Source organism: Ochotona princeps, chromosome 1 (genome assembly GCF_030435755.1).
Source record: "Ochotona princeps isolate mOchPri1 chromosome 1, mOchPri1.hap1, whole genome shotgun sequence".
Taxonomy (NCBI): Eukaryota; Metazoa; Chordata; class Mammalia; order Lagomorpha; family Ochotonidae; genus Ochotona; species Ochotona princeps.
The window spans coordinates 6,320,916-6,348,752 of NC_080832.1; the positions used below are offsets into that span (position 1 = coordinate 6,320,916).

At 45.9% G+C, this 27,837-nt stretch overlaps 1 protein-coding gene and 1 pseudogene across 1 annotated transcript in view; one reads left to right on the plus strand and one right to left on the minus strand.

Moving 5' to 3' along the window:
• The window catches only part of SLC22A3 (solute carrier family 22 member 3), a 77,142-nt gene that overhangs the window by 28,223 nt on the left and 21,082 nt on the right, over nucleotides 1–27,837 (minus strand). Inside the window, exons 2-5 of the mRNA XM_058660234.1 lie at nucleotides 15,706–15,809; nucleotides 9,782–9,936; nucleotides 4,862–5,030; nucleotides 3,135–3,252 (exon numbers count right to left, since the gene is read on the minus strand). Of these exons, the coding sequence (XP_058516217.1) occupies nucleotides 3,135–3,252; nucleotides 4,862–5,030; nucleotides 9,782–9,936; nucleotides 15,706–15,809 (546 nt within the window). The remainder of the gene's footprint in view (nucleotides 1–3,134; nucleotides 3,253–4,861; nucleotides 5,031–9,781; nucleotides 9,937–15,705; nucleotides 15,810–27,837) is intronic.
• On the plus strand, nucleotides 6,321–6,875 carry LOC105942368 (ubiquitin-conjugating enzyme E2 variant 2-like; annotated as a pseudogene).

Genomic DNA, 27,837 nt, shown 5'->3' on the forward strand with positions numbered 1-27,837 from the left:
TAATGACCCACAAGGGGCACATCTGCCAGCTTCCTGAGCAACAGATACCCCGAAAGCACCATGCGACCTCAGGGGGCTGGCAGCACTGACTTGCTCTCTGATACTCAGAGATGCGGTTAATTTTTTTCTTATAATGAAGCTACTGGCATTTCTTTTGTATATTTTTTTCTTTACTTACCACAGCCTTCCTACTTTGTGCTCATGGTAGGCATGCGCAATAGTTCACTCTTACATCCACATCAGAGAGCCGCTCATTTGTATTAAATTTTAAAAGCCAATGAATATGTTTTGGGTCAGCAGTATCTTAAAGATAACACGCCCATGGTTCCAGAGTTCAGTACATCTTTGAACTCCTGTTTGAGGGTAACTTACCCCAAGATGAAAAGGTATGGTGGCTGGACAGGAAAAGCAAAGGCAGCCGGCCATCTCCTGGTCATGGCTGGCTCCAGGCAAAACGCACACAGAGATTCAGTACATGAATTTTTCAATTGTTCGATGTGACTGAAAATTTCTATGTTCGAAGTCCTAAAATGATGGCCTGGCACTGTAGCTTAGTGGTTAAAGTCCTTGACTTGCATGCACTTGGATCGCATATGGGACCTGGTTCTTGTTCTAGTTCCCCCCTTTCCCATCCAGCTCCATGTCTATGGCCTAGGAAAACAGTAGAGGACCGCCCAAAAGCCTTGAGAACCTGCATACATGTGGGAGACCTGGAAGAAGCTCCTGGCTTCTTGGATTGGCTCAGTTCCAGCTGTTGCGGTCACTTGGGGAGTGAATCAGCAGACAGAAGATCTTTCTCTCTCTATCTCCTTCTCTCTGTAAATTGACTTTCCAATTATAATAAATTAACAAATCTTTTTTTTAAAGATTTATTTATTTTTATTACAAAGTCAGATATACAGAGACGAGAGACAGAGAGGAAGATCTTCCATCTGATGTTTCACTCCCCAAGTGAGCGCAACGGCCAGTGCTGTGCCGATCCGATGCCGGGAACCCGGAACCTCTTCCGGGTCTCCCATGCGGGCGCAGAGTCCCATGGCTTTGGGCCGTCCTCGACTGCTTTCCCAGGCCACAAGCAGGGAGCTGGATGGGAAGTGGAGCTGCTGGGACTAGAACCGGCACCCATATGGGATCCCGGTGCGTTCAAGGGGAGGACCCTAGCCGCTAGGCCACGGCTCCGGGCCCAACAAATCTTTTTTTTTTAAGTCCTAAAAAGAAAAGACTAAAGTGAAGGCTCATTAGAATAATAACAAACAAACAAACAAACAAAACTCAAAACCGCGTTGGTAAGAAAATGGCAGTAGTGGAAAGATGCTAGAGTGAATTCCCAAACTCTGGCTTCTGACCTGGCTTTTCAGGGAAGACGTCTCTCTGACTGCTAAACACCAGAGTTACAACCTCTTGGAAAGGGTGGGTACCTTGCCTAGTGGTGAGCTGCAAGTTGGGCCACCAGCATCCCACATTAGAGTGCCTGGGTTTGCCTTCAAGCTCTGCTTCAACCTGGGAAGCAGCAGGTGGTGATGGTTCCTGCCACCCTTGTGGGAGACCTGGACTCAGCCTGGTGGACATGTGGGGAGTGGGCCAGCAGGTGGGATCTCTGTCTATCTGTCTCTATTTCACTGCCTCTGAAATAAAAAAACAACCACCAAAGGCTTAGAACACACTGGGTTCCATAGTTTATGATCTTTCACAAGCACAAGTATATAGAACACTGAACTTGGCACTTGCTGAAGTGACATGTGTGGTGCTTGTGAATTAGACCTTGGGTCAGTGGGGCTTGTGAGCAGCACTGAAGCAGCCGCCAACGGGACATGTGAGAGCAGCTGCTTTGGAGCTGGACTCTGGTCTCATAGCAGAACTGACCAGCACGCCGGGTATGCCTGCTATGTTGGCATTTTACGTTACTAATACCAGCATGGGGCATTTTTTTTCAGCATCCCTACAGATCTTGATTCAGGTCTTCTCTATACTATGGGTCTGTGGGTTGAATAAAACAAATAGAAAAACCACTTATTCTACTGCTTATAGTGAATCCAAAAGATTCCAGCTTTGGCTTAGCTGCAAGGCTGCATGGCTGAGAGATGAGAGCTAGGCAGCAAGCCCTGCAACTGTTTTCTCTAAAAGGAACATTCCACTCAAATGCACACATAGGATGACAAGATCTGCCAGTCTTGGCAGTCACAAGAGGACGCTTCCTCTACAGTACACATTTTATGAGCTGTACACTGAAGGTCTACCACTAACCTACTTGCACCTGGTCAAGGTTTTGAGTTGAAATCTGTAATCAGAGAGGTCACTGCTCGCCACCTACTTTAAGAAAGAAGGCAGAATCTAATATTTCTGACCAAGCTCTGGTTGGAAGGGACAATACAACCAACAAAACCCATCTGTATTAGAACATTTCCATCCAACCCAACTGAATGTAACCAAGAAAACCATGTCAGCTGTCTCATGTTATTCAGTTTACATCAAAGCTCATCGATTCTAAAGATTCTACTCAAATATTCCAGATACAGCAATTGTCTTCTTACTCCACAATCACTGAGCCTTTACAGATAAAGCATTGCTATGTTTCTTCATATGCTCTTTTCCAATTATTCGGAGATTGTTTCAAGTCTGTGTGTTACAGCCTTACCTATATGCTCCATCTTTCAAGTGGAAAATAATGAGCTTTTAACTGTCCCTGCCCCCAGTTTCTCCTATTGCAATGATACACAGGCCCCTAAAGAAGTGTTGCTGAAGAGAGGGAGAGTGGGCAGAGAAGGGTTGACAGCAGATTAAGTCTAAAGCCTGACGTATTGTATTATTCTCAAGTTCTAGTTCAAACAAATAATATTTTCAAGACTAAATTTAGAAACAAATCTTTAGAACAAACCAAAACATTAAGATACATAGTTTGTATAAGCAAATGAATTGTGAAATATCACGGGCCTACAGTGAGCAAGGCCTAACAATTCAGGTAACTTGGTGCAACTGTTAACATCAGAACTGAACAATCAACTAACCTTGACCACAAACGACTTAGTGACAAATGCTGTCACACACATACACTTGTAAGAAGTGAAATTAGATTAGTCAGTGGTAGACAATGACACATCTCCACAGCATTCGTTCCCAGGAATAAACAGATTTACCTCAGAGTAACTCGGCGAGAGGTACTTCCCATTGCATTTAGCAATCTTCCTCAGAATCTTTAACGCTTTGTCCCCTTCCTTCCGAGTAACCAGCCAGCGGGGAGACTCAGGAACCGCCCTGGCAAAGACCAAGGCTTTTTTGAGTTATATCCAGGAATTCTGCAATCTACAAGCTTAAGACTTGAGTTTTTCTATCAAAATGCACTTTGCACTTGAAGTCAAGTTGAGGTTGATAATAAGCTCTTGGAAATGCAGACTGTGCTGTATGATCAATGTGTCTCCAAAGATTTGCAGGGTATAGTTTGTGGGAGAATGGCTATGAACCCGAGGTTCACCGAATGCTTTTCATGATAAGGTCATTTCTATCAAATGATCATTCTCTCCACATACTGGACTTTTCACTGCTAAATCGACGAAAAACACGAAATTGATAACTGGATCATTACTCATAAAAATTATTGATCTTCCTTTGCTCTCCAGGCAGTCTACAACAGTGTCCCTGACTACATTTATAAAAACAATTAGGATTTTGTGAATATAAGGAAAAGATAAAGAATCCGGGGCCAATGTCAAAACATCACAGGGTAAGTGGCTGCCTGAGACGCCAGCATCTTCTATAGGCAATCACTTGAGTTCTGACCGTTCCATCTCTGATCCAGCTCCCTGCTAACGTGCCAGGAAAGCAGCAGCAGATGGACCAAACACGTGGATTCCTGCCAGCCCTGTGGGAGATCCAGGAGTGTCTGCATTCCGGCTTTGATCTGGTTCTAGCCATTTGGTGAGTGAACCAATAAATGGAAAAATCTCTCTCTCTCTTTTATCCCTTCATCTAACTCTTCCAACTAAACAAATATATCTTTAAAAAAAAAAAAAGAACCTGATTAATGTAAACTGATTTGCCTGTTTTCAGCTTAAATTAGAGAAATGATTAAAATACACTCATGCTAATAATGAGTTGTATGCATTTAATTCTGGAAGCTGGCGTTGTGGCATAGTGGATGAGGTTGCCACCTGCTGCAGTCCAGAGTCCCATATGGGCGCCAGTTTGTGTCCTGACTGCTCTCCTTGTGGCCCGTATCCCTGCTAATAGCCTGGGAAAAAAAACCCAGCAGAATGATATCCCAAGTTGTTTGGGTCCCTGTCATCATGTGGAAGACCCAGATGAAACTTCAGGCTCCTGGTTTCAGCCTGGCCCAGACCCAGCCATTATAGCTACTTAGGGAGTAAATCAATCAGTGGACGAAGATCTCTGTCTCTGTTTTTCCCTCTCTCTCTGTAACCCTAAACTTCAAGTCAATGAACAATCTTTCAAAAATTACTTCATTTTCCTCTGTTCTTAATATTTTCTTATTCCTTAAAGAATTCCTGAGTAATATTAGTTTGCTTAATAGAATAAGGAAGTAAACAGATTTCATTGCATTTAATTTGCACTTCATGATACCGGCAGGTATAATTTGTTACCTTAGAGTTTTCACAAGGATATCACAGAACAGTTAAAACTAATGTTACAATCTACAATTTGGTTTGATTCGTTTATTATTTCTAGTGACAACCCATGTTAAGTAATCATAAGTAATCTTTCTAAATCTTCCATTCTCTAAAAATTCTCAAAGCCTGTAGCCATTCTGGGAATGTTACAAAGTCTATATTGTTTCATTTTCATGTTGGTTTGGATTCTACGTTTTGAGGAACAAGTATAAACACAACAGTTTTTAAAACCACATTACCAGTAATAAAGGAGGAAGAGAAAGTTGGGCAGTGTGATGGCCAGCTGGAGCCCTTGCCAGCTGGGGACAAAGTAGGCGATCCCAGGGAGTAGAATGATGCCGAGGGTGAAGAACATTTGGATCACTACTCCCACAATCCTCCTCTGCTTGGAGCCTACTATTTCTGTCACTGAAGGAAAGCAAGCACAAGCGGTTAGAAGACTCAGGGCCAACTCCAACACAAACACAGAGACATCCCACCTGCTGTCTCTACCCAGCACGGCTAGAACACTGTGGAACTCAGCCCCCGGGGCTTCCCTTTTGCTGCCCTGGTGGAGGTGACCTTTCCAGGCACCTTGTAGCCCTTCTCTCTCTTCTCTGCTGGTTACCAACAAGCACTTGCCAAGGACTGCAAATGTTGCTTTCAGGAAAGCTTCAGTAATGACTGCTTCGAGTGGTAACGCTAACCATCTTCAGTCAGACTGACTCCGGCGAGGTGGCTTTGCTTCGTCACTGTCTCTCCTCAGATGTGCTCACCGCAGTTATTAGGAGATTCACGATGAACATCACACTCCGCAAACACTTTTCATTACCATAAGACGGCTTCTTTTGAATGTCAGTTCTCCCCATGTGTTGGACTTCTCAGTTGTGATATTTCCTTCCTGGAATTCTTTCCTCTTCTGCTGCTTCCCAGTAAGTAATTCATTTTTACTGTTCTTGCTCCTGGGGGGGACCTGCCTTACAGTCACCCCCAAGATCACAGTCTGGAAAATTCACCGAAACTTGGGTCCTCTGAGAGCCTTTACGTGGCTGGCCTATCCCTTCTGCTCCAGCCTGTGATGGTAACCCCCTCAGCACTGGCCGCTCTTACCCCACCCACAGGACAACCTTCCTGATTTCTCCCATGTGGACAGTGATTGGGGCTTACATCAGCTAACAGCAGAGCGTGGAAGCCCAAAGAGCTGAAGCAATCATCAGGGATTAAATGTTCCCACTTCCCTAGTCAGGAGCCCACCAGGACTTAGAGTAGGCGACTGCTCCTTGGAAGGAGACAGGCCAAAGAGGCAGCCTGGGCTTTACCAAACACAAGCAGAGTACAAGGATGGGTGCCACAGCATAGTGGATGAATTCTCACCTTGCTTCCACCAGGACCCCATATGGGCACTGGTTTGTGTCCTGGTTGTTCCATTTCCTGTCCAGCTCCCTGCTTGAGGGCTGGGAATGCAGTCAAGGATGGCCCAAGATGCTGGGAACCTGCACCCTCATGGGAGACCCAGAAGAAGCTCCTAGCTTCAGATCTCCTCAGTTCCAGCCATTGTGGCCACTTGGGGCGTGAGCCAGCAGACGGAAGATGTTTCTCCATCTTTATTTTCTTCTCTCTGTATATCTGCTTTTTTTGATTTAATAAGAATAAATCTTAAAAAAAAAAGTAAAGGGAGGTGGACCTTTCTAGTGGTGGAAGAGGGCAAAGGCTCAAAGATCAACTTCTCCTGGGGCAAAAAGCTCTCCACTCACATGGTAAGAAGAGGGCTAAAGATGCTTAAAGAATGCAGGAAAGTCTTCCCAAACCAGAGCACAGCGTACACTACACTGCGAAAATGTCTTTTCAGGGTATCAGGTGCAGGAGAAGATGGCGGCCTCCTCGGGAGTTAAGGTTCCTTGTCATTTTCGCTTGTTGGAAGAACTTGCAGAAGGACAGAAAGAAGTAGGTGACGGTCCAGCTAGCAGGACCTCCTAGATGACAGAGATATGACGCTTACAAGGTGGGCAGGCATGATTACTGGGCCACCAAGAACAAATGATGAGAGCAGGATATGTAGCCTAAAAATAGAATATGGACCTAAATACACTTCTCCATCAGTAGATTGGCAAGAAAAATTAATGTGAATGGGATAAATAGTTTCAGTAAAATGGTGGATGCACAGAGAAAAATTCATATAACATTAAAGCTGCACTTCAGGAGCTAAGACGTCTAATGATGTCCAAGGAAAATATGAAGCTTCCACAGCCACCAGAAAGACAAACGTACAAGTAATTTTACTGGATTTCAAACTTGTCTTAAATCAACAGCCTTCTGCTCATATTAATGTCTTGATTAAATATCACAATGCAAAATATCCACACATTCAGTAAAGAATTCCAGCTGGTATACATGACCAGGATATTTGTAAGAATATACTTAATTTATCTACACCAATATGCTTTCAGGTAAAAGGAGGGAAAAAGTGGCTTAGTTTTTCTTTCTCTTGTTGAGGCATCGTCATTTAAACATACACCTGGAGTGCTCCAAATAGGATTCGGGTTAACAAGATGCAAGCATGGTGAGGCGTGTCAAATGGCAGTGGAAACCGACGTTTCTGGAAAGCAAAACCCCCAGGAAAGACAGGCGGCAATGACATGCCGTCTCCATCTCGCTTAGTGAAAGAGGTGCAGTTGAAATTGCTTAAGTAGCAGGTACAGTGAATATTGACACAAACTGTGCTAAATTTTGAAGCGGTGTGGGTGCTGAGTACTAGTAGCATAAAAATGTGTTCAGGATTGTTTTGGTATCTGTATTTATAATAAAAAAATTGGGAAGGAGTTGATGAATTTCTTTTAAAAGTTGTTCCTACGTGTTACATGTAACAGACCTGATAAATATTTGCTTATAGTCTTTGTTTAACAAACCAGGAATTTAGTTTAAGTGCATTTAGTTTAAGTCAACAGAAAATAGGTATATGAGTATATAATTTTGAGATTAAAGTTAGTTTTAAAATGTAAATAAAATGTGGACCGTGTCCTCATTGACTGTGCCATTTCTATTATGTTGACATAGTTAATGTATAGTGCCTAGTCAAGGTGGCAAAAATTGGAATTATTGAAATGTTCCATCCATTAGCACCTTTAATATCATTCTACTTTGCATACTTCCTGTGACTTGGAATTTGCAGAGTATTTCACAAAACAACAGAACAGATTTGTTTAACCATTTCTTGGGCAAGGAGGAACCCAGCTATGAGACTTTGAATTTGTTCTCACTAGAGATAATTTAAAAATTTTTTAAAATTTTCTAACAATTCTTACAGGATTAGAGATTGCAAAATATTCAGATATACATCCCATTTTTCTTCATAATATCCTTTTTCTGGGAAAATGTTTGATTAATAGAATAAAATAACTAGGGCTATTTCCTCCTCCAGTTGATGTTTTTAGCATTAAGGATCAATGTTATCCACCCGCAGTCCATTCTAGTAAGTATGTATGGTGTGAACTTGTGTATCTGTTAGGTTACTGTTGACATCAAAGCACTGAGTGCACTGCTTGTTGAAAATTCAATGGAAAAAAAAAAAGAAAATTCAATGAAGAACAGAAAGTGCTCAGCTCAAGTTACCTCTCAGTTTGGCTGGCTAATAATTTTATTCAACCTTCAACCCCAGTTATACAAAAAGTCAACTAGAATTCGATCGTCAAAATAACAGTTGTTTAAGCCTTTCTTGTAATGGAAAAATAATCACCCTGAACATACTAAATATTTTTGTTACTTTTATACAATAAAGGCAGATTTTTCCAGCATGTCACACCTATCTGTGTTATACTTATTCACGAAGTTCTGAGTTCTCTTTTCTTGGTCAATGGTACAGGATTATCAGTTTGTCTAAGCTTTCTGATTGCCATATGGCTATCTTAATCAAAGATGCTTAAAATGTTTTTAAAACGACATGCAGAGGACACACACATACACATTTTCACGTGTGTGATTTACTAAAATAGATTCAGAATGAACTATTTCCTTGAAATGCAGTCTTACATGCTTTCGCCCAATTAGAGCCACTGATTTACTCATGCTCTGTAAGGTAGGTGATGGTGTTTAGCATGGCTTCCGCCCTGAGAGCCTGTCTTGCTGTGCCTGGGAGCTCCTGTGTGAGTGTTGTCTGCTAGCTGAGAGGCCCAGGAATCCTGAAGATATATCCTTGTCTTGTTCCCACGTGCACTGTTGGGAAGTTTCTTACCTAACCCTGAGTTGTCGGGGTCAGCCCGCTGTGTTTATTCCCCCACTCAGGAACCAACTTGTGAGGCAGAATGGAGATGTCCCTGCAATCAGACACCTTGACGGCTCATAGGAGGAGTTCATCCAGAGCCACTCGGTAGTAAAACTGCCAAGACAGCACTTTCCAAGTAGTTTTTTCTTTGTTTTAAAAAGTGGCTAAGGCCATAGGGAGTGTGGTATTTGCCTTAGAAATTTGGTTAAAAGGCCAGGAAGTAAGATCCATGAGGATGATCCTGTGCTAATAAAGATTATCAAAATAAAATTCTTGTCCTGTAGGTCAAAAGAGAGAGACAGAGAGACAGAAAGAAAAGAAAATATTGTTTCAGACCAGTGTCCGCTGCCCGTCACACAGCATCCCAGCTCTGAGAAGTCCCGGCTGCTCCGCAGCTGATCCAGCTCCCTGCTAACACATCCAGGAAAGGCAGCAGGTGGTGGCCCAAACACTGGGATCCTTGACCCCCATGTGAGATCCGGCCTGAGACATTACGGCCATTTGGAGAGTAAACTAGTAGATGGAAGATAGGCCTTTCTCTCTCTCTCTCCCGCTCTATCATTCTGCTTTTCACATAATTTTTAAAAACATTTTCAAAAAAGTATTGCTCCAAGGAGCTATTGAAATGTTAACAAAATTTCTTGATAATAAAGCAAAGCTAGAAAACACAATAACTAAAATGGGAAAGCTCAAAACTGTCTTACGACACTCTCCTATTTGGTTTCCAAAGTCATGAGGCATTCAAGGCTCTACCGCAGCACACACCCTGCCTAGTTTTCATAGCTGCAGGCAGGACTGCCGGAGCTGCATGGGCGCCTGGCTTGGGGACCTGCCGAGGGGCACAGGGAAAGGCTGGCAGCCAGCACCTTTGAGTCACCCATGCCTGGCTCTCAAAGAAGACAAAGCTGTAAAGAAGTCTTACCAATCACGTAGCAAGTCATCCACGTCCCCTTTCCAAACACGCCTTGCAGGAAGCGGAAGACCACAAACACAGAAAAGTTCGGGGCAAACGCCACCACTACACCAGTGATGCCAACGCCGAAACAGGATACTAAGTAAGTGACTCTTCTACCGTACCTTTTAGAGAAAAAGGTTACTTTAAACATTTGCTTCAGCATGTGGCGGGAAAATGGTTCCTAGAAAATGTGTCCTCTGTGATTTTATTACCATAAAGGATTGTTGGGGCCTGCATATTGCAGTCACGATTAATAGCCTATGACACTTACATCTTCTATGGGAGCATTGGGTGGTGTCCCAGCTGCTCCACTTCCAATCCTGCTCCCTGCTAATGTGCCTAAGAAAACAGCAGAAGATGGCCCACATGCTTGGGCCCCTGTGACCCATGTGGGACACATCGGGATGGAGTTCCAGGCTCCTGGCTTCAGCCTCATCTAGCCCCAGGCATTGTGGCCATATGGGAAATGAACCAGCAGATGGAAGATGTTTGTCTGTCTCTCTCTCATATTCTTCCTCTAATTCTGCATTTTCAATAAACAATAAAATAAATCTTTAAAAAATTAAGTATTGCTGAAAAGCTTAGCTTTGGTGTATGGGCAAACCAGGGCAAATAAAACATGCATTTCTGAAATGACAAAAATTTAAAACATAAAGCACAGAATACATCCTCTATGACTTCTCTTATCCGAAAGATGGCCCTCTATTCAATACCTGCTGTTTAACGTAGTCTCCTGGTACTGTAGAAGTGACATTCTCTAACATTTTGTGCTTGGAGTGTTACCGAGAAAGGGGTAGAATGAAGCAGCAACGATGCATGATAGCTAGGTGTCCTCTCTGAAGCTTGGCTCAAGCACGTACCGAACATGACCTTGGACCAATTCCCAGGCTCTCAAAAACTTAAGTTTTCTTTCTATACAGTTTCCAAAGAGAAACAGTGGAGAGGCCCGAATGACATGCTATGTGAAACTCCCTTCTACACTCTAAAATGTACCACCCATAGTGTGTTGATTTTTGTATCATTATTTACACAAAGATTTTCTATTATTTTCATTATTCATCTATCACTATGATCATAATTGTTATTAAGTGATATTATGCACAGTATTCTGAGTCTGGTTTGATTGCATCAATGTCATGGTTACCACATTTTTCTTCTCTTAATATATTTGTATAATTAAAAAATACTATTTTGTTATTTCCTGATACAGTTCCATAGGCTCTGGGATTTCCCTTCCCCCCTCCTCAGATCCCTACTCCTCATTAATTTCCATTTTTAATATTGTAATTATTTTATTTATACAAAGTGAACAAATCTCATGCATTTCCTAACACAGATTTAGGAGCACAGAAATACTTCACACCATGTTATCAGGTTGCTGACTGGTGTAATTTCTTGTCAGTGACATCTAAGAAAGTCTATGAAAATCTTGGAAATCTTGCACAGAAGTTCCCACTTGAGTCAACAAAGCTGAGGTGGGACCAGCCTTTGCTTACGTAGATTTCAGTGGCTTTATGTTTTAGAGAACTTCTCAGTCAGCAGCAAACTTTGAACAGGAAATATAGACAGTTCCTACACACAGTTTTCCATCATCAACGTCCACTACCAGAGAAGCTCTTTGCCTGCATTGATAGGCCACGACCTAATGGGGTTCCCTCACCCTGGACAGGGACACACGTCCTGAGGCCGGTGCACCATTATTTTCACGCAGAGCAGTTTCAGCATCACTGTTACCCCCAACCACTGTATTTGCTGTGTCTCCATGAGCTTGCCTTGCAGGTTGTCACAGAGTTGGAATCACACAGTGTACAGTCCTTCCAGGATGGTTTTTCTCACTTAGCAATGTGCAGGAAGGGTTCCTCCCTACCTCCTCACGGCCATCGCTCCCTTCTCTTACAGTACAGGATGACATTTCATCATCATGAATGTTACATCCTACTGAAGGACATACTGCTTGCTCCCACATTTTGGCAGGTATGAATACAGCTGCCAAACACCTTCATGTGTATACTCCGGGTGAATGCAAGTTTTCAGTTTCTCCACACCAGGGAGTGTAACTGTGGGATGGCAGGACAAGATAATACTAAGTATTCTAAGACACTGAGAAACAGACTTCCCAAGTGGCTGCACCGTTCTGCAGGAACGTCAGCGATGAGGATGCCCTCCTGGGCTTTGCTGGTGTCAGCATTCCAGAATGTGTCATCTACTGGGTTGCTTCAATACGCATTTGGAACACTGTTTCATATGCTTAGTTACTACCTGTATCTCTTTGGTGAATTGTCCATTCAATTTACCCACAGTGACAGGTCTATTCATATAGTCTATTCTTTCTTGCACGAGTGTTTTAAGAAATTGGTCTGTTTCTTTAGGTTATCAAACTTGTGGCCATAGAGTTATCCAGAGTGTTTCTTTATTATCTTTTTGTAAGATTCACTGTGTTCATTTGAAAAATAGGGAGAGAGAAACAACGAATGAGAGCTCTTTCATCCCACTGGGTCACTCAACAGCCAGGCTGAAGCCAGGAGCCTGGAACTCCATCCGGGTCTCCCCTGTGAGCGCTGTGAGCGGTAAGGACTCAACATCCAGGCCATCTTCCACAGCTTGCCCAGGTGCAGGAGCAGGCAGCTGGATTGGAAATGGAGTGGCTGGGACACTAAGCAGGACTCACATGGGATTGTGACCTTACAGGCAGTGGTTTATTCCACTGTACCACAATGCTGGGCCTACCTTCTACAATATCTGTCTGTCTTTGTTCCCTTTTTAACTTCCACATTTCTTCTGCCTTTTTTGTTTGTTTTAGTTGAGAATTTGTATGCTTTCATCTTTTTCTTCTTTCTCATGATATCATGGTTCTCTTCTCCAAATTTCTCCTCCTTCCGCTGGCATGATTACTAATGTTAGTCTCACATATCACAGCACATATAGGCATGCATATACAATGCCATATATGGAAGCATATGGAATGAAATACACCCTTGCTATGATTGTCTGAAGGAAACAGTCACCTACTAGGTCATTTAGGAGTGAGAAAAACAAAACGCTGTTTATTTTAGCTCCACGTATTCTCCCCCCGCTGCTCTGCCCTGGCCTTCACCACCCTCCATCTTCCGAAGCAGGTCTTTCCACTTGGCCTACAAGGCAGGTCTACCGGGAGCAAAGTCTCTCCATTTTGTTTGTCTAGGAGAATATTACACTTTCGAAAGATAATTTGAGAGTGAACATTCTTGCAAGGATTCCTCCCCAACCATCTGAATTTTAACTATTTCACACCCATCTTTTCTGACTTGAACAGTTTCTGAGGCAAAGTCCGGTGTATTTTTTATCGTTGCTCTATCACTGTGGGTTAATTTTTCTTCCCTGCCTTCTTTAAAGGTTTTAAATCTTTGACCTTCTGTAGTTTGCCTAGGTACACTTTTATTTATTTATTTATTTATTTATTTATTTATTTATTTATTTTGGCATTTGCCTTGCTTGGTATTCTCTGGGTTTTGGTGTCTGGCGTGATTTGTGGGGATTCTCAGTCATGGTTTCCATCCGCGGTTGGAGCTCCATTATACTCCGACACACACCTTTGGTGGCCCCACTGCCATCACTGGACATTCTTCTACCTTTTTTTTTTTAATGTCAGTCTTCTTTTGCTTTCTGGGCTTGAACGCTTCTTCTGAGATGTCAAGCCCAGAGACGCTTTCCCCATTCACGTCCAGCCTCCCAGGGAACCCATTAACCACATTCTTCATTTCTATTGTATTTTTTTTATTATTCTAGCATGTCCTTTGGGTTCCTGCTCCTTCTTAGGATTTCCTCATTTCTGCGATTTCTGCTTATTTTGCCCAACTGTCTGTCCCTGGGGGCTCTTAACCAGCCAACCACAGTCATCTCAGATTTCCAACTCGGTAATTCCAACACCATCTCCATGCTTGAGTCTGGGACTGATGTTTGCTATCTCTCTTCAAACGGTGCTTCTGCCTGTCAGTAGGCCTAATCACCTTTACCTCATGCAGGCAGGCAGACAGGACACTCTTCATAAGAGGAACCTTGGGAAGGGGCCTTCAGGGAGACGGAGTGACCTGTGGTCAGGGGAAGCACTCCAGGGTCCAGTGATTGAGGCTCTGCCCTCCCAGAAGCCTGGCCCTCCGCAATGTGAACACGCCAGGGCTTCTTGGTCTTCTGTCCCGCAGGGGAGTCTGCCCTGACAGGAGCTGGAGGTCCATGTAGATGCCAAGTCAGGCTCTGGCTTTTGAAGGGTTTCTCCTGAGGCCAGGCCTCGTGAAGTACAAAGAACACAGCTCCTTCCCCTCCCACCTCCTCCTCTGGATGGAAGCATGAGGGGATTTTTCTTGATATGCTCTATGGATACCTGATAGAGCTCCTGAAGGTTTAAACAAAAATTCTGGGGCCAGTGCAGTGTCGGCATCCCATATGGGCACCATATAGAGTCCCGGCTGCTCCACTCTCAATGCAGCTCCCTGTTACCGTACCTGGGGAAGCAGTGGCAGATGGCCCATCTGGGAGATCTGGAAGAAGCTCCTGGTTCCTGGCTTCAGATTGGGCCAGCTGTGGTCATTGAGGCCATTTAGGGAGTGAATCAAATGAAAGATCTCTCTCTCTCCTTCCTCTATGCAACTTTGCCTTCCTTTCTACCCCCCAAAATTTTCAAATAAATATTTTTTTAAAAATCACAGCAACGTGGCTCCTCTCCCAGGGTCATGTCTCGGGCTTGGTCACGGAGGCCCCAGCAACCCATCAGTGGCAGTTGCGGCTTTCCTGCCCCAGCACCAGGACCCATGGCAGCATCTGTGTCTCTCGCATTGAGCTGTCTTCCTCTCAATCACAGGGACAGCAGGTTGCCCTGTGAGGCCACTTCTCTGACAGATCTCAGGTGAGGAGAGTGGTGGCTTTTCTCCGTGTTCAGCTCTCGGCTTGTCCTGAGGACTGAGTGGTGTCTTTCAGGCTCCTTACATGCAGAAGTCCAAACGTGGGATGTGAAATTTGCGCTCTCCCCTTCCGGTCCCATCCCCTAGAAGCATGGCTTGCTCCGTTGTCTTCTACCCTTCCTTCCAGGATGTCAATTACAGATGGAGGCGAGAAGCAGCTGAGAAATAGCCTCAGCACCAGACTGAACGACCCCCACTTGGCCCTCGGCCCAGGGCTGACTCGGTCACTGCAGAGGCATCTGTGGTGCCTGCCGAGGACTAGGAGGAGGAGGAAGTCCTCCCAGCCTTAGTTCCTTTACTATGCAGCTGGTTCTCCTGATTGTGAGGGTGGAAAATGCAGAATAAACAAAACCTAATAAAATATTTTCATGATTAGAACTGGGACAAAGGAACTGAATTAAACAGGAAGTCAATAACCAGCAATGGAATCAGAAGCAAGGTACTCAAGTAGAAAGCCCAACGGTCTTAAACTTACACACTACCGTGCTTCGCCACTGGCTGGTTACATTTATGAATATAAAAGAGGTAAAATTCTTTGGTTTTTGGAAAAACCCATTTTTACAGCATCATAAAGCTGTAGAACTGAATAAAGTGGGAAAAATGTGCTGTGGGCTGGGTTTAGCAACTAAAGTCGTCAACCCACCGCCAGTGAGTTATCACAGGATCACCTGGGCTTGGTGCACATCATCCAGCAAATCCCATCTGTCCAACAACAGCCCTGTCACTGCTTCATGAGTCTGCGTGCCCACTCAAGTCCTTCCAGATCCACTGCGAACAACTCAGCTTCTTCATACAGCTCAAGGAGTACTAAGGTGAGATCAAGTAAGTGCAAATGTTATGAATTATTTTTCTGAATTTAACACGCATACTTTTCTCCTAGCTGACATGAAATATTCTCTCTGTGCATGCACGCGTAGTATTGGAGTGGCATAAGAGGGTTGCCATTTCCATACCCACCTGTCTGCTGCGTAGCCTAAGGTGAATGCTCCAGCCAGAAAGCCAAGGTTGAGGATGGCTTGGGTGAGATCCAGCATCCACGCATTGTCACACACCAGGTCAAACTGGGAAAAAGAAGAAAACACACATGGAGGTGTGGGATGTGTACCTCAAACATCATACTGATCAAGGATGTTTACATGTTTTGCTCAAACACTGTTTCACTGAATTTTGAAGCTATGTAACAGACATTTTACACTCAGATGTAATGTTTTCTTTGTCACTTTAAGTAAGTATAAAGGATGTAATTTATGGTACACTGCAAATATCTGTTAATATTACATCATTGGGTGGGTCATGTCACAGTCACAGGGCACATTCCATCCTCTGCCTGCATGACTCGATACCAATCTTTTACTCTTTGTTATTCTCATTCCCACCTACTTTCATCTTAGTGTGATATACTTCAAGTAGAAAATGTTTTCAATTGGTTATTTCACCTTGCTTCTCTGTACTATACGTTATGTGTATAAGATGACATGTACGTTTCAGATATTTGCTGGGACAACAGTCTATAACTGTTAGATAAATTTTCTGATTGATTTATAATCATTATTACTTTTAGGCTGCATCAAAAACTACATAACAAATCATGAGGAATAGCAGTTTCTCAGGAATAAAAATGTTGTTGGCAATGCATTTCCAGAAATGAAGCTGGTGTTCCCACTGAGATTGTGTAATCTCTTCATAAATTTATTTACTGTTAGAGCCAATTAGGACTAAATGTTCATGCTATGCCTGTTTTTAATGGTTTCAAATTTGCAGTCCAAGAAACATCGTATCAGTAAAGGAATGGACATGGACAGAGTGTTGTCACAGTAATGCTGCTCCATTCCTGGGGCTCTTCTCCGAGTGCTGAACTTGACCAAGATCTATCATCACAATGTATTTATTTTCCTATTACCAACACACTGGCGAAGGCCTGAAAGATCTTGGCATGAGAGAAGAAATGGAAACCACCGTACTTAACACAAGTCATTGAATTATTAACCAATTTCTTTTTTTGTCATTTTTTAAAAACCAAAGCCAATAGTTCAAATTTTCCCATGGTTTGGTTTTAAAACCTGTAATCAATGCAACAAGGAGTTCCTCATTTTACACATTCGCAGCAGGACAGGTTTGGAAAGGGCTCTCTGTCCTCATTAGAGGGTGGCTCTTGGGATGAGGACGAACGTAGGACTCTGCTAACCGCTTCTCTAAGAAGCATCCCTCCAGCACTGGTGTGTCTTCGCAGACCTTCCAAGCATGTGCTGCTCCAGCTGGAAGACCACCGCGTCAGACGGCGGCAAGCAGAGGGACTTCCTGTTGCGGAAACAGCAGTTGTTCGGTGGGTTCTTCAATATGTATCCAGAAGCAAACTGCCACACTTATTTACCAAACCAATTTCTCAGTTCTGTAGACAATCACCTCCACCTCCCTGAGCCGGGAGAAAAGTTCAGAGCGATAGAAACCGGCCCTGACAAACTAGGGGGAAGATGAGTTCAGGTTTGGAAAGTAAGTAGACAACATTTATGTTGTCATAGTCCTGATCGCTGGGCCTTCATCTCCTGTTTTTGTTTCTCAAGGCATGACAATTTTATCCTAAGTGAACCTGCAATAATTTCCCACTGGGATCAAACCAGGAAAGAATGTGACTAGTGTGATGTAGGATGGAATCGCAGGAAGCAAACACACCAAGTCACCAGCTGAGAAAACACGAGCGCTGCTGGAGAGGTGCATCTGCCAGCATCAAACAGACAAACCCACACAGGCCGATTCACTCCAGCCAACTCTCCTTCTCCCAGCTGGCTGGGCCACGAGGGATTCACGGACCATGGCAGACCCTTTGAAGGAATTTGGTCAGCTGCCTTTGAATGGAATCAATAAAATGCTCCCTCCCCACCAAATTCTTTAATATCAAGTGAATAAGCATTGTCATCTCCCACAAAAGAATAGTCCGACTTTTAAAAATACTGGATATCAAGTTAAAGATAAATAAGAATAAACGTCCACATGGCTAATGCACTGTGATGGCTGACTTTCTAAAGCTCCATCATGGTCACACCCAGGCCTGATGTCTGCCCTGCTCGGGTTTCTATACCCTCCGGCCAGCAGTGAGGAAAATACATTTCCCAGAACCCTTTGCCAGCAGGTAGTGCAGGATCAGAATGTAGAAGGCAGGTAGTTAGGATCCTTCTCTGCCTTGGCAGCAGCTCCAGCTCTAATCCCAGCAGCGGCAGGGGTTGTCAGTGGCGACCAGGGTTAGCCAGGCTGGTACCCACTGTTCAGCTGTGTGGAGGCAGGGGGCAGGACCCCCACCAGGTGCAGCAGGCTTTGTTATGGCTGCTCAGTAGGACAGAGGCTGACCAGCAAAACTGCCCTTCCTGGTTTCTTCCTTGCCTTTTCCCTAGCGCTTCTGAAACAGCTCAAACTCAGATCCCTTTTTTACATGCCTTTCTGCTTAAATACCTAGCCTGGTTTCTATATGCAGGACTGCGATCCTGCCAGCGTACAGAAGTGCCAAAAAAGCAAGTGATCTGTCTACACACACACACACACACACACACACACACACACACACAGTTTCCAGTACAAGGAACACTGAAAACGCAAGTACTCAAGACTGTCATTGTGCCATGGACTGTCGCTCACACAGTCGGGGCCTGTGGCTGTCTGCTGTGTGAAAGAGCAGTCAACTAACACTACATCTGTGATACTCATGGGCAAACACAGAGGCCTGGACGCTTGTCACAGCATCTAGAGGGACCTCCGATCCACCTATTGTTGATAGGAGGTCCTTGTGGGTCACTGAAAGTTCACTGGCCTAAATCAAAGAAAGCTCACATCTTCTCAGGACAGAATCTATGCAGAAGTTAGACATTCCCAAGTGTTTTTTTGAAGTATACACATGCAAAACATAAAACTGTTAAACTCATAAATCCACGTGTTCTCATTCTGTTATTTATTAATCTTCAAAGTCACTTTTATACAAAGAGCATCACTCCCCTTGGCATGAGCAGAAAGTCAGTCTGATAAAAGACTCAAATAATTGCTCATCCGATGCCAAAAGGACTGCATTGCTTCATTCTGCAGAGAGCACGAACAATGCTGAGCCAAATTAGATCTTCTAGAAGCGTTTCCAACTCAGGGTGGTTCTCAGCTTCTCCAGGTTGTTAAAATCCAAACAGACGTTCTGTGGCAAAATACTAGGCACGTTATTATTAGATACTCATAAAAGTGAAGGTTGCAGTTTCTAGGGTGGGTACTTCGCCTGGCAGCTAAGATGCCAGTTGAAACTCCCAAGCTCCATACTGGCACACTTGACTTTGAAACCCAGCTCGAGCTCCTATCTCCTCCACTCCCTGGTGATGCAGACCCTGGAGGCAACAGGGATGGCCCAAGTAGTTGGGTGCCCACCACCCATGGCAGAAACTGAGGCTGTGTTCCCAGTCACCAGCATTGGCTCTGCTCATCGCCAGCTGCTGTGGGCATTTGAGGAGTGCTTTACTTTTAAAAATACGGTTTCTAAATCATCCTTAAAACTAGAGCGAAAGTATATCACCATCACACAAAGGTCAGCGACGGGAAGTAAGGCTCAAGTCATGCAAGTGTGTCAATGACTTGGAAACTCCGCAGGTTGGGTGTCGGCTTGCTCCTGACGCCACAGGGAATGAACCCTGGCCTGCCGTGTGTCAGTCAGTCTGTCATTAACCAGCTCTTGCAGGAGCAATCTGAAGATGCGAGGACCTCATCACGTTTGATCACACAGGGAGCAAGAACATCTCTGAGGTCTGCCTGGAGCTTCTAGGCACCCTGTTTCATTTTTCCAAGAAGCTGCTTGTTAGTTTCCATGGCATTTGTGCCAAAGCTGCTGCGTTGGAAGACTGGTCCCCAGGGTGATGACACTGAGGTGGTGGGGCCCAGTGGGAGGCAGTTGGGCTTTGGTGGTACACGTGTGTAAGAAATCCATGTGTTCCTCACCGATCGTTAGTTCAGGGCCCATGGGAGTGAGTTGTCACAGACAGTGAGCCTGGCTGCCACACTGCTTGGGCTTCCTGTCCCATCCCACCATCTCTCCACACCTGCTCCTGCCATCACAATGCCATCCACCAGGAGACCAGAGAGATTGGGCCACCTGGTTTTGGATATTCAACCCCCCAAACTGTGATGGAAATAGGCCTCTTGATAAGTCCCAGCATCTGGTGTTCTGTTGTAGCAGGTGAGAGCACACTGGGAGTAGAAGTTGTAAATGAGACTATTCCTTATCAGAGTTTAGCTTGAAGTCAGGAGCCGGGAACCTTTTCAACCACAATAAAAAACGTCACTGCCATGTTAGGTATGACTACAGGTGTGCTGTGTGCTGTGGCCCTGGCTACATTTGTCACTGGCCAGAACAATGGCAGGCCAGTCTCCATGGGGCAGCTTCCATTTTAAATCAATAAGGCACCATAACACAATCTCAACAGGATCAAAAACTACAATAATAATTAAGAAAATGATTGTATTGACTTTTCGTGGATGTTACTATTAATTCCAGTTTTAGTGAACTATCTTTCATATGATCTGGTAGCCTCATTTGCCAAATCCACTTAACATCAAGAAGCTTACACATCCCTTGTAGGTATGGACCACAGGTAAGCTGCAGGTACAAAGCCACCCATTGTGTGTCTATAGGTAGGATAAACACGAGGTGCCTGGCACCATGACAGTTGAGGCTGGGTGAAATCCCAGTGATGGGTGCCATCTCGCTTCTGCCTCCAGAAGGAGCTCTGGGAGCTGATGCCAGTTTCTGGCAAGCACATGTGGAACAATCGAGATCTAAACCGTGTGGAGCTGAGCCTGAGTGGAGGAGGGCTTCACTGGCAGCAGTGGGGTGGAGCGGCCGGTCTGTGACGGAGATGGAGGTGGTGATCAGGTCCTGCAAAAGTGAGTTCAACTGAGGCAGAAGTAAAACAGAAAAGAGGGAATTGAGGAGAGGCAGGGCACAGGCCCAAGGCCACCAAACTGGTTCTGCTATGGCCCTGAGGTTTGCAAAGCTCAAGCTGGAAGATGGGGAGCTACTTACCCCACCCCACCTTTGCTGGGGAAGGGCATGTGGGGCCAGGGATGGGAAAGGAAACGGGAGGGGTGAAAAATTCTCCAGGAGAGGGAATGGTGACGCTCAGGACGGCAGAGGAAGAGTCTAGAAGGTTGCGTGGAGACAGCCCCAGAGCAGACAGAGTAAATCCCTTGAATCCTCCCCGAGTGCCCAGGACAGGGCACCCTGTGGGACGAATGTAGAAAGTTGCTCTCCAAGCATGGGTGGCTGGCTCAGCAAACAAGCTCAGAAACGGGACAGACAGATGCTTTGTCTTCCTGCCTCCTGCTGGGAAAGGGAAGTGCTGAGTACACTCCACCTGGCAGAATAACACCTCACCATTGACTCTCTGAGGCCTCTCTGTAGAGGCCCTCTCGCCCCTTGGCAACAGAAGCACGTGGTTCCTCATCTCACAACGTGTCTAGTTTCTCTAAATAACTGGGAATGTCGCCAGAGCTTCCTCTGCCGTGCGAACTTCCAGGACGAGGCGTCAGGCTCGGCACCAGCCCTCTCTCAGTCTCCCTAACTGCCTGTTTCATCCCTCATGGAAGGAGGGACAAAAAACTGGGCTCAGGATGCTGCTGAGTGAACATAGGGTCAAGTGCTGAGCCCGAAGTCACACACAGACCAGCGTAAATACACGACCTCACACTCAGTAAAAACAGCAGCGATGACCACGAACAGCGGAGTATGTAAAAGAGCGGCTTTTTCCCCACTGCTTCGCGTTAGAATTATGCGCGGTAACCGAATATCACAGCAGCTGTGAATCTCATACACAGCCAATTTAGAGGTTGTTCTGGCTGCACCTGCCCCTGGCAGCTGCCCAGTCTCCACTAAACCATTAGCTGGAGGTGCCCACCGCTGGACTGGATTCACCCCATGAATGGGGCAGGGATCTGGCAACCCTGATGGACACAAGAGGCAGCCAGGTGTGTGCCATTTGCCTGTAGACTGGAGGCAGGAAGGCGCTGGCAGACCATGACAGATGAACAGCTCGCTGTCCATCCTCTGTACAGATTCAGTCCCACGAGGCACTCCAAGGCAAAAGGCAACAAACGCTTTCGGGGTAAAGTGCCTGGGAGCTCTTGCCGGCCTCTGCCCCTCCTGGAGCACAGGGGCCTTGACTCCAGAGCCTGGCAGCTCAACGTGGCTGGGCAGTGTCCTTCCCTCACCTCGTGCTCCAAACCAGCGCAACTCCGGGGAACCATGTGTGTCTTCTGTATTCCCCCCAACTCTCCCCTCCAAACTCTCCCCTAGCTCTGCCTGTATCTGTGTCCCAGGGAATCCCAGCTATGAAGAGATGGAATGATTAGAATAAAGGGCAAAGGACTCCTGAAGAGACAACCCTGAAAGAACCTCACTCGCAGAAAGTCATAGGGAAAACAGCCCAGACCAACCGACCACACACACCAGCACCCGACCTCGACCTCAGCCTCCTGGGAAAGAGGCCAGCGCAGAGAGCAGAGGTCAAGGCCTGAGGCTGCAGCTGAGGGCTGGGTAGATCCCTCGTGACCGCTCCCACCAGCCATGCCAGGATTCCCTAGCAGTAGTACACTGGGCATGGCCCCCGAGGCTGGAGTTGAGTAACACATCAGACTCAAGGCACAAGCCCAGGTTTCAGAGACCAGGTCACAGTGAGGGAGCCTGGGCCAGAAGCAGGCCAGACCGACTCCATCCCACAGCTGCTGGCCGGCACAGCCACACTAAGCAAAACCAGGGCAGAAAGTTCAGCTGTGATGGTGGATGCTTCCAAAAGTCAGGTTTTGACAAGTTGGAAAGTACTCCTTTAAAAGTGGCCACTGCTTTCCAACAGCTCAGGTACAGCCACTGCAGTCCTTTACCAACACACACATCCCCCTAGCTCGCTGCGGCTGGAGGCTCTCATCAGCCCCCCCCCCCCTTTGCTGGAAGCTTCTCTGCTTCCTATTCCAACATAACTTCATTGCTTCTCTTCGAGGTATTTGGTCTCAGTGGTCCTCAGCTCCAGGACACCCACTGCAGCCCACCTCCCCAGTTTTCCTGCAGTAAGAACCTCCCCCCAACAGCGGTAATGTGGCTTCCCTTCCTACCAGCCCAATTACTACAACAGAAACACAGAAGTTAAGTGAGAGACTAAATCTGTAAGAATTTTGAAAAACAGTCAAGTTGAAGCAGGCCAAATGAATGCACTAGGTGCAAACACTACATTGTCTTCTTAGTGGAATTATTCCGGTCCTTTTAGATTTTTCCTGCAATTTTTAAAAACATAAAAAGAAAAAATTATACATCATGATTTGACAACAGGCAGAATAATTAATAAAACACTCACCCAGACCTCCTAAATAAACACATGGAGTTCATACTGTAGAGACCCTTTTGTTTGCTTTACAACTGTTTCTAACAGAGGATATGACCTGAGTTCTGCCTGGATTAACCTGAATCTCGTTACACCCACACGAGCTTCTTCCTATAATGCTTGTGTTCCTTCCTAGGACAGAGTTCCAAAAACTGCCCACATGGTGATCCAGGTAAACAAAGAACTCTACTAACTGATAAGAAAAATGCAAACGGAGGGCTACTCAGCACCTTCCCTTTAGACAGGATTTATGCGGTGTGTGGACCAGCCTGTAAATCAGAGCAGATGACAGCTGGGTCCTGGACCCAGGTCCCCGCACTCTGGCTCTGCCCGCACTGCTGTGCAGGGACTGTTTTGTGTCTGCAACCCCACACAATGGCCAGAGAAACGAGGGAGCATTTGGAAACTCTAAACCCAAAGGGGCAAAACAAAACACTTAGTAGTTTATCTTAAGAAACAATGTTACAATTTAAAATAAGCAAGAACCAGTACAAGGTTTAACTGCCTTTTACGGTTCTTCTTCGGTTGGGGAAAATGAACCTATCAAATGAAAGAGACTCAAGCTCTTGGCGGATGCATGACGCGGCTCCATCACATGTAGTTGGCATTTTGGAAACAGCATCTGAGGCTTTTTTTGCCACCAGAAGTCTTCCTGCAATACAGACAGCGTGACATTCGGCAGCTCTAGTTCTAAGACCCCTTGTCACCCACTGGAAGGAGGTCCCAGCTGAGAGACTACAGGGCAGTATAGAGTGAAACTGATGAAAGCCCCTCTTGAAAAACCCCACCAGTGAGTATACCGATCCCTGCTGTGGGCAGGAAGCTGAGTCAGAACTTGGCAGCCACTTAGCGTGCAGAACCTCAGTGATGGCTCCGAGGGCCGAGGCTCAAGGTATCCGGGACTTGCCGTGTGAATTACTGACATGCTCAGCTGGAGACCAGGAGCCATTGGTCACATTTTCTCCACTTGGAAACCACAGTGGCCAGACTTTCACAATCCCCTTGGAACACGCAGTAACACACACACTTTTCAAAGCTTGCCAGAGCCACGTGTTATATCATGAACACAACCGCAGGGCAAGGCTGGCCACGTTGATGAAACACCAACATCAGCCCCTTGTGGGCATTGCCTACTCCAGCAGAAAACCTCCCTCCAGATGTCAGGGTTTTGCTACTATCTCATTTTAACGACTGTCACTATTCGAACACTCCCACCCTACTGCCACTTTTTTTTTAAACTTGAACACATCATTCTAGAAGCTTCTGAGCCTTTGTTCAGCCATGAAATCAGGGAGCAATAAGGACTGATGATTTCCTGGCCTATTTTCGGAGACTGTAGATATGAGGGGAGTGTTAGAGGCAAACGCTGGGCCACTCACACTGCCAAAACGATGGCTATTTTAGCAGAAGACAAGCAAACATACAGTGAAATGTTTTAGAAGAGAATTGTAACATGGAGTAAACCACCAACGAAAGCAGAAACTACTGACGGAATAAATGGACAAATCACCACGAGGCTGGACCACGACTTGATTCAGACAAACTACTCCCACTTCCCAAGCTTTGCTAAATAGGCCCCATCCTCTTTGCATGGCTTGCACCCATTTTTACTTTTTGCACTTTTGAGGGCTTACATTTGAGAGAAAGAGTCAGTGGGATTTGATGATAGGCTTCTTTCCATCACATTTCCAATGAACCGGAATCGGGAAAAGAGATTGGAGAAATGCTTAATCTTAGGAGATGTTTTGGCAAGGCTACAGGGTGGAGAGCTCCAGGGAAGTCTAAATGGACCTCAAGACTAGGACTTCACCCTGAGGACTGTGGAAGACACAATCACGTGACTCGAAGAGCAAGAATTGTTCCAGACATGGGAGACCCAATTTCCAATGCCCATCACCTCCACAATGTGTGTGGAATGTGTGAGAGAACAGGCCTGGTGTTGCCCGCCCCTGGGATGCCATGGATCTTGTCAGATCTAGAGCAAAGCCAACCCAGCACCCAGGGCCACCATTCTGATTTGCTAAGGGACCAGAAACCAGTAGCAATAGCTGCTACTGAGGCCATCAGTCAACAACGCAGCCTGCTTCACAACCACGACTCATTCAGTCTTCCCAGAAACCAACCGTGGAGGTTGACTGCTATCCTCAGCCCATGGACAAGAAGGCAGAGACCTGGGAGAGCAGAGGCTGGTGGGAAGTGGCCCGTGTGAAGGGGACAGAGCTCAGCCTTCTGCCTGGGCGTCCACGCCCTTCAAAGCCAGAGCTTGCCTGACCCCCTCGCCCCATCTGCACCTACAGCAACAACCATGGAAACACACATTTCCAAATGGCTGAAACAGACCTTCTCCATGGAGGCAACCTCAAGGAACCATCCTTAGACAATCTTACTTAGGCAAACGTAGAAGGCTAGAAATACCTCCAACACTTTAAGTTTGAGACTCTTTAAAAAAAAAAAGCAACATTTTTGTCTCTGTTCTTTAAATACACAAGACTTCATGAAGCAGTTCCCTTTTAGTAGGTAAGCTACTTCCATCATATCAGCATCTGATCAAACAATGATTCAAGCTTGGTCTAAAATTGCCTGCAACTTGGATAAAGCAAAAGAAAACATTAGTATTGTGCCAGTTCGGTGACCACTCCCTTTGAGAACCACTCAGGCAGCCTCACACTGTGTTTAAAATCAGTTACTGGGATGGGGAAAGAAAAGCTTTTGAGTATAAGAGTTACACAGGCATCTTGATGTTATAAGTAGGCTTGCTTTGCAAAGAAGAGAAGACGCTTCTAGAACAAGTCCTCTTGGCAGTGGAAGTGCCCTTTTCTCAGACTTATGCTAGACAACAGGAGAACAGACCACAGCTAGGGCCACTGGGTTTGTTGGATCCTCTGAGGCATTTCAGAAAGGCAGGGTGCAGACTGTGTTTGCTGTGGTAGGATCTGGTACTGTGTAAGGCCCCTGATCCACTCTGCGTCCTTCAGGAGATGCAGGGACGAAGGCAGCAGGCCTGGTTCGGAAAGTTTGGGAAAGAGATGCTGCCACCGAAGTTTCTGGTAGCCATGCAGCAGTTCTTGAGGCACCCCCACCCTCCCACGTGGGAAAGCAGCAGATGCAACCTATAATTGGCACCCCCCACCCATGTTGTCCCTCTGAGAAACAGGCACCCAACCCCATCCCTGCAGATTTAGCCACCACTGGCAACAGATGCCCATTCGCTTCCTCTGAGAACTTAAAGCTTGAAGCAAAGGGTGGCAGCCTGCATAGGAAAGGCCTGAACAACCTCCCACATAGGTCTCGCCTCTGTCACAACTCCTCTTCATCTCTACCTGCCCCAAACCAAAAAGCAGAGTGGTCCCCAGGGCCCAGTGCGTGCTGCTGAGGAGGCAGAGCCTAGGATGACACCTCCCAGTGGTTTCTTTCCCCACACCTGGGATGACTTTGGGAGAGCAGGGAGGATGTCTGTCTGCCGAGACATCGCTCAAACTCGAGAGGAGCTTCCAAAGCCTGCCTTCTCCACACCAGCAAGTAGCATTTGCTGGCTCAGCACAGTGCAAAGGCAGTGTGTCTTTGTCGCTGTTGTTTTTTAGCCATTCCTTCATTCAAAGGCCTGAGTGTTTTGCTCTGAGGGGAGACAAGTAGGGCATGGAGAGGGATGGAGATTGGGTTCTGGTAGCAGAGAAGCTTCCAGCCGAGCACTCGTGATGCAGTGTACGGACCACAAAGCATAAAGCGTTCACATGTCTGAGACCCAGAGGGCTGAGACACGGAGGCAGCAGGAGGCGGCCATTAGACCAGGCTCTGTAGACACTGCGTCTTCGCAAGCACAGAGAAGCAGCAGCGTACCAGAGAGTGCGGGGAAAGCAGCCACGTGCAGGACAGGGAGGGAGCACCTCAGTGTCACCCACAGGGTCCACCCAGCCTGCCAGCGGCTCAGCAGCTCCCACAGCGTACAGAGCATCTGCCAGCCCACATCTCAAATCACTCAAAAGATGTACTCAGGTGCTAAGATTCTCACACTTTGCAAGACGCCTCAACTGAAGAAATTGGTGTGAACACACTGATTGTCTAGTGTCACATGAACCAAGAGATGATTATTTATTAGTCATGGTGAGAAAACACTAGAAAGCAGAGGGTGTCATAAATGAGGTCAAATGCATACACTTTACTAAGGTGGCCACGTCCTCCCGATGCCAGCTAGGTAAATAATAGCACAAAAGCATTTAAATCTCTGCTGCTTATGTCTTTTTGAAGATTTATTTGTTTAAGAGAGTTACAGAGAATAAGGATGAGTCAGTGAGCTTCCATCTTTTGTCTTACTCCTCAGAAGGCTGCAGTGGCCAGAGCCGGGCTAGGAGAAAGCCAGGGGCCAGGAGCTTCTTTGGAGTCTTCCACTTGGGTGTCAGGGGCCCAAGCACTGGGACTGTCTTCTGCTGTTTCCTCAGTCCATTAGCAGATGGCCAGATCTGAAGTAGAGCAGCTGGGACAGGAACTGGTGCCCAATTGGACTGCTGCAGGTAGAGGCTTCATTCACTACACTACAGCATTGGTGCCTAACATGCCTGATTCTAACAGTTAATTTCAAGAACTCTCTGTGGGTAATTTTCAGGAAGATGGGGACACCACACCAGCAAAACAAGTCACACAGATGCCCACCTGCAGAGGGAAACTATAAAACCTGGCCGGAAGCCTGCCTCACAGGTGGGTGTCC